At 42.7% G+C, this 7122-nt stretch overlaps 2 protein-coding genes across 4 annotated transcripts in view; one reads left to right on the top strand and one right to left on the bottom strand.

The window, feature by feature from the left end:
* The first annotated feature begins 269 nt into the window (after nucleotides 1-269).
* On the top strand, nucleotides 270-5717 carry lhfpl5a (LHFPL tetraspan subfamily member 5a). Its single transcript, XM_010899046.4, has 4 exons — nucleotides 270-1045; nucleotides 2017-2290; nucleotides 3501-3743; nucleotides 4926-5717. The coding sequence occupies exons 1-4, from the start codon at nucleotides 917-919 to the stop codon at nucleotides 4934-4936; spliced, it is 657 nt and encodes a 218-aa protein (XP_010897348.1). The 5' UTR covers nucleotides 270-916; the 3' UTR covers nucleotides 4937-5717.
* A 25-nt stretch (nucleotides 5718-5742) lies between these two features.
* srpk1b (SRSF protein kinase 1b) overlaps nucleotides 5743-7122 on the bottom strand; it is a 59623-nt gene continuing 58243 nt past the window's right edge. For all 3 annotated transcript variants that reach the window (XM_010899047.4, XM_010899049.4, XM_010899048.4), the window contains one exon: nucleotides 5743-7063. In XM_010899047.4, coding sequence (XP_010897349.1) covers nucleotides 6879-7063 — 185 coding nt within the window. In that variant the 3' untranslated portion in view covers nucleotides 5743-6878. The remainder of the gene's footprint in view (nucleotides 7064-7122) is intronic.

Here is a 7122-nt window from a genome sequence, read left to right as displayed (position 1 = left end):
CATAACATGCAGGCCAAAATTGGACATATGCCTTCATATAGGCTATACAATTGTCTGTATACATTTAATCTTAATAATACCCACTGTAATAACACTTTTTCCCTCCAAAAAAAGAAATGAAAATATCCTCACTCTCCTCGTTTCCCACCTGCCATCCACAGAGACGCTGTCATTCTGTTCCATGGATCTACTTAGCTACATTAATCATTAATGGGAATTCAGAGAAACACACGAGCCATTACCTTGCATGACATCACCCAAGGTATACATTGCACCACGAGTCTTAGTTAGGAACCACCGAACAGGTGGCATTTAGCTTGGTTGTGGTGGATGTTTGGTTGTTACATTTAGTGCGTAGTTCTGAGTGAATGGAAACGATATGTCCAATTCCAAATCGACCTCAAAACCCTATACCCTATGCACTTGAGGACATCTGAGAGATTTTCATACAAGACCAGCAATATCATAAATTAAATATAGCCTATCAGGAGGCAAACTGAAGTTAACCCCATATTGTTTACACTTGTCAAACACTCTCCGATCTCGACAAGTGAACAGGGCGTAGGGCTTAGTTTTCGATTTGGAATTAGACCATAGAGAAAGTGGTAACGTCAGTAAGAGTATCACCTGTAGCAGTATCTGTGGTTTAGAATTTCCAAGAATGTGCGAGCGTAAGGACTGAACACGGACATTAGAGACAGATACAGAACGCGTCTACTAAAGGATTGAGCCACAAGTTCCAAAAAAAAATATTTTCTTATCTTGACTGGACATTCACTGTGAGACCATTATTGAAAGGCTCCTTTTACTCATGGTGGTTGTTTGTGGGATCACAATCCGGGATAACTCTATTCTTCGTTACGGTCTTCATCATCCTAATTATAACAATTTATAAAAAGTCTCTCCAAGCATCGACATGCTCCCGGCGCAGGAAGCGGCTAAGATCTACCACACCAACTATGTGCGTAATGCGCGCGCGGTGGGTGTCCTATGGACCATTTTTACAATCTGCTTTGCCATCTTGGTGATGGTCGTGTTTATACAGGTAAGAAGACTATTTTCTTTGACTTTTTTTTTATTCAGGAACAATTTATAGATTTAAATGTCTCCCCATTATTTGAGGAGTTGCTTCTACTCCACTTTTAAAATGTAGTATAAATAGTTTTACTCAGTACTCAATACAGGTCGAAAGACAAGGCACAAATGTTGAGGATTTTGCTATTCCGGTGGTGGCATTTCAATGTTTAGAGTCTTCATTCAAGAGCTTGATTGAATGTAAAAACGAAGGTTGACAGGACATGAGTATGATATTGAGATATCCCCTTTGTTTTGCAGGGCTAAACCCTACTATTGTGAACCATATTGGCCGTGGAGAAAAGAGTGCTTTGAGACAGATAATCGTTTTGTTTTCTGTAGGGCAGTCTTTAGCCGGATGATGATTGCGTTTCCAGAGACCTCTATCTGCCCTATTATTTTCGGTTGTGGTAGGTGGGCCAACCTTATAAAAAATGTCCAGGGAAACGCAGTAAGCCACCGAAATAATAGTTTCCAAGTCCCACATGAACATGGTGAAAGCCCACAATAGTGGAAAAGGCTATAAACCACTAACATGCAAATCAACAATAAACTTCCGAATTTGTTAGAAATAATAAGGGTTAGAGTTTGGTTGAGGTTAAACTTAAAATGTCAGTTAAACATTTGGGTTAGTCATTTTATACAGGCTTGCCCTTAAGCCCATCTCAATGGCAGTATCAATACTAAAACAGCCTTTTGGCCACTTTCTCTATGGTTTTAGTGGTCATCCAATGAGGGCTTCAATCATTTTAATCCATTAAACTGTAGGAATTCCAAATTATTTGTCTGGTCCTTCTTGTAAGAAAAAAATAAATGTGTGAGAAACAAACTGGAATACTCTAATTGGATTTTGCCCATATTTAAGAGATATGTAGGCTACGGGAATGCCTCAGTCACTTTTGGCTAAACACTGTGCATTCTTCTTGTTGTCCCATGGTCCAGCCCTACTGGATCGGCGACAGTGTCAACACCCCCCAGGCAGGTTACTTCGGCCTGTTCCACTACTGTATCGGAAATGCGCTCAGCGGAGAGCTTATCTGCAAAGGGAGTGCACTGGACTTCGGATCCATCCCGTCCGGGGCCTTCAAAACGGCTATGTTCTTCGTTGGCATCTCCATGCTGCTGGTGATCGGGAGCATCGTCTGCTTCAGCCTGTTCTTCTTCTGTAACGCCGGCAGTGTCTACAAGATCTGTGCCTGGATGCAGTTTGCCTCCTGTGAGCAGAAGCCGTTATGGGTGGGGGTAGTGTTGTTTTTGGTTAACTTGCTTAAAGGCTAAGTATTGAGTGTGGGGGAAGATTATTGCTGCATGTCATCTTCCTAATCCTCAACCTTTCTTCCTATAAAACAACACTAATTCTAATCACAGGCTTTTCACCATGAAAATGCGTCTATTTGTGAGCAGGAGGACAATAATTCTTCTGAAAAGTAGGCATAAATGGAACACCATCTCACTGGGAGTTCTGCAAATAAGTGTTTCAGCACCAAGGACAGCAGCCAAGAGGCAATAGCACAGTTAGAATAGACAAACTCTAGTCCTATCAAAAATAAATGGTGCAGGCTTTTGTTCAAGCTTGACCCGGGCATTTAATAATTTGCATACTGCTTAGCTGAAAACTATAGCACACATATACACTCACCTTTATTAAACAATCTAGTCTTACTGCCATCTGCTACAAGGTTTGACATATGCTAACAGCTGCACTTTCGCACGCCGCTGTTGTAAAGAGTGGTTATTTCACTATTTGTCAGCTTGAACAAACTTGGCCAATCATCTCAGACCTGTAACAGTGTTTTTGAACACAGAACGGCAGTTCACGGGATGTTTTCTGTGTATTGCACCATTCTCTGTAAACTCAAGACTGTAATGAGTGAAAATCCAAGGTCAGCTGTTTCTGCGAGTCTGGAACATACTAACGACAAGGACCCTTAAATCACACATCTTTGAATGTTTGGTCAGGCAACAACTGATCCTCTTCACCATGTCTGCATTCGTCTTATATTGAGTTGCAGCCACGATTGCCTGTTTGTTCATTTGCATTAACGAGCAGGAGTACGTAATGTGTCCGGTGAGTGTATAGAACAATTAGGTTGTTTTGTGGGGATGAGGCAAGCTGTTGCCAAATCTACAGAGAGGGTGTGCCTATATCGAAAGTGAGAGTACATGCTAAAGTAGTGCACCACTTTCTATGTACAAGGATAGAAAGTGGGTAATGTTATCCCTACATGTAGCAAGCCAAGACGTGCTCAGGGGTAAATTATAAATGACGTTGATCCTACTGGAGTTGCCAAGCAACTACCACTGTGACGTTTATGGCAGTGTGTCTGTATTGTCCAACTTAAATTATACTATCTGTCCAGCTTACACTCCCTCCCTACGCTGTAAGACAACTGGGTGTATGACCTTTTCATCTCTCTTCCACCCAGGCGCCTGCATGGTGATAGGATGTATGATCTACCCGGACGGCTGGGACAGCGAGGAGGTTAAGAGGATGTGTGGCCAGAGGACCGATAAATACACCTTGGGAAACTGCACAGTGCGCTGGGCCTACATCCTGGCCATCATCAGCATCATGGACTCCCTCATCCTCTCCTTCCTTGCCTTCTCCTTGGGGAACAGACAGGATCAGTTGCTGCCTGACAACTTCCAGGTGGAGGAGAAAGAAAAAGGTGCAAGCAGGGAGCGGGGGGGGCATGGAATAATATTTCAGAAGTATAAAATATTTAAACAGGAAATAGGAAAAAAGGTGAAGAGACCGAATAGTGGGTGATAGAGAAAAACCTGAAACTGAGTGGAGTGAGCCGACTGTGCCTACAAAACAAGATGCTCTACATTAGTCTGGCTGTTGTCCACATCATTAGCGCAGGAAAGAGACCATCAGGAGGGTTCATATAACAGAGCTCGTAATGAGAAACTGGAAGCAATTCAAATGCATCATTGTTAAATATGTAGGCAGAGCAACCTGGCTGAACACTTCCTAGTCAGCAAGACAAATTAATTGGGAGAATTTGAGTAGTCTTCAATAATTGGTGTAAGCTGGGACACCAATTTACAGGGCACACAGAACAGCATAGGAAGGTGAGTATGAACCCCACAGGGCCCAATGTCTGTTGACCCCAGGAAGAGTTGCTGCTACTTCAGGAGAAACTAATTGGGATCTAAATTAACAAGTTACAATGTAATTGAAACAGTTATTTTTTTTTCCTGGGAGGAAAGAGACTACTCCCATGGTCTAACATTATCTGAGAAGTCAGTCCACTGGGAGGAAAGAGACTACTCCCATGGTCTAACATTATCTGAGAAGTCAGTCCACTGGGAGGAAAGAGACTACTCCCATGGTCTAACATTATCTGAGAAGTCAGTCCACTGGGTGGAAAGAGACTACTCCCATGGTCTAACATTATCTGAGAAGTCAGTCCACTGGGAGGAAAGAGACTACTCCCATGGTCTAACATTATCTGAGAAGTCAGTCCACTGGGTGGAAAGAGACTACTCCCATGGTCTAACATTATCTGAGAAGTCAGTCCACTGGGAGGAAAGAGACTACTCCCATGGTCTAACATTATCTGAGAAGTCAGTCCACTGGGAGGAAAGAGACTACTCCCATGGTCTAACATTATCTGAGAAGTCAGTCCACTGGGTGGAAAGAGACTACTCCCATGGTCTAACCTTATCTGAGAAGTCAGTCCACTGGGAGGAAAGAGACTACTCCCATGGTCTAACATTATCTGAGAAGTCAGTCCACTGGGTGGAAAGAGACTACTCCCATGGTCTAACATTATCTGAGAAGTCAGTCCACTGGGAGGAAAGAGACTACTCCCATGGTCTAACATTATCTTTCTTTATTTCAGAGGCAACTTAAGCACCTTTATTGACCACAGAAGAAGGGGTGACTACATACAACAACAATTGCAGGATCTGAGGTGGTGGGATTGATGTGGAAATAAAGCCCAGATTGTCAAGTGACATTATCAATGCAAGGAACACTCCACAATAAATCTACCCGTGAGAATTCTGATTACATTTAATAAAAATAATGTCTAAATGAACACTTGCCAACCTAGATTTACTGGAATAGAGGATACTCTAAGTACAACAAGTAAACACCAGACTTTTTCAAAATCTTTATTTTTTATTAAGTACAGAAAAAGGATTTAGTTAAAGCAGTGAACAAATAAATGCAGGGATGGAGGGCACAATAGGAGAAAGGGGCGGGGGAGGAAGCGAGGCAAGGAAAAGTCCACAAAAATGGAATTGGGCCGGGAAGAAGGGTTTATAGAAAAGCAGCAAGCGAAGGAACCAGTCCAAGCACCATTACTGATTACAATCCACCGTTATTTTTTTGTCCTTAATCTGACAGTTAAAACAGTAGAACACTGCAAAAGGGGGCAAAGAGGTTATGAAAATAAGCTTTAAAAACTGCCAAAAACTAGCCAATGCATCTCAAAGCAGCAATTGACCTAAGAAGTCATTCAAACATTCTCACCTCAGCCGATACAAGGTTCCAAAAATGCCACTCTGTTCCGCATCTAATGCACCAAGAGAACCTGGTCAAAAATAGTTCCCTATATAGTGAAGACCACGATTTGGGAGTCAGAGCATCCTCGTCTTTACAATATACACCAGTTCAAACAGCAGCTGTGAAAAACTGTACAGCTGCTGTTGTTCAGAGGGAGAGGCCAACTCTTTGGTACAGATATGTACAAGACAGATGTAGTGCACGATTAAAATGGCACCGCTCCTAGCCAGACCAGAAGGCAATCATCTTCTAAATAGAAACCGTGATGTAACAGAAGACCCGCAGAACCACAAGTGATACCAAGGTATCGTACTGCTCAATCAGTTCCAATTCGAACGGGATACAATCTTCAGCTTACATTTGACTACATGTATGTCTGTATCACATGTGGAATAGAAAGTCCCTTAGAGAGGCTAGTACTCAGACAAAGAATCGACTCCAAGCCTACTCCTACTCTAAGCACCTACTTATTATTCATGGAAACTCAAGCTGACCTATCAACTGCAAACAAAATCCCTACTGTTGTGATGTGCTAGTCTAGAGAAAAACACCGTTTTTCAGTAGAACGGGGTGACACTGACACTAAGGCATGTTGCGAAAAATTGCCTGAATTGACATGGTGATAAACAGGTCACTTATAAACATCTGCACTGTAGTTAGTTTGAAGGTTGTAGCCATTGACCGTGCCAATACCTATCACCCAGATAAGCCAACCACCACATTTCTTAATCTTTGTGTAGGCAAATTATCGCAGGGAAGGAGGATAGCTAAATGTTTGTAACACTTTTTTGCTCTGTTCTGTGGATATGCCTGTGTTGAACAAACAAAACAGGAGTAACGCCAAACAACCCTCAAAAGTCCGCCTGAATTAAACATGAAACTAAAGATGTATTCATTGGCACAGAAAGAAAAGACAGGGTAAAAAGAGGTAGAAAAGAAACAATTATACTCAAGTCATATCCAGTCAGCCAAAAAAAGGAACAAAATAAGACTGACATAAATAGATATAGTTCAGCTAGACTGGATCTCCTTGTGTTTATCTGCAACTGTGTTTTCTATGATGGGGTATGCCACTGGTAGGGCTCCAGTAGCCAGTCTCTAGTGTGTGCGCCTGTGCACATGTGTGTTGCGGAGATGATACCGGCATTGTGCAGGCAAAGTCTGTATCCTAGGGTGTGCACTTGGGAGTATGCATGAATGTATATTTGTGTGTTTATGTACGTCTGCATGTGTCTATATTTGTACTGGATGTGTCCTGTGTGGCTGTATTAGCACCGGGGTTCCTTTAGGGGGCAATCCACGCATGCCGGAGACACTCTGCAGCCGTGGCTCTCTTCTCGGGGATAAGGTCCAACATTGGGAGCAAGAAGCTGGCAAAGGTGGCCGCTTCCTCTTTAGACCACTCATACTTCTCCACAAGCACCTCCAATAGGCCCCACGGCTTCAGCTTGGTAATGTGCCTCAGGTCACCTTCACAAAGAGCAAAGTCAAGCAAGAGGAGAGAGAGTCAAACAGAACAACCAAAAAGG

Source organism: Esox lucius, chromosome 17 (assembly GCF_011004845.1).
Source record: "Esox lucius isolate fEsoLuc1 chromosome 17, fEsoLuc1.pri, whole genome shotgun sequence".
In the NCBI taxonomy this organism is placed as follows: domain Eukaryota; kingdom Metazoa; phylum Chordata; class Actinopteri; order Esociformes; family Esocidae; genus Esox; species Esox lucius.
Note: the sequence above shows the minus strand (reverse complement) of the source record. Positions and strands in the feature narration are given on the sequence as shown.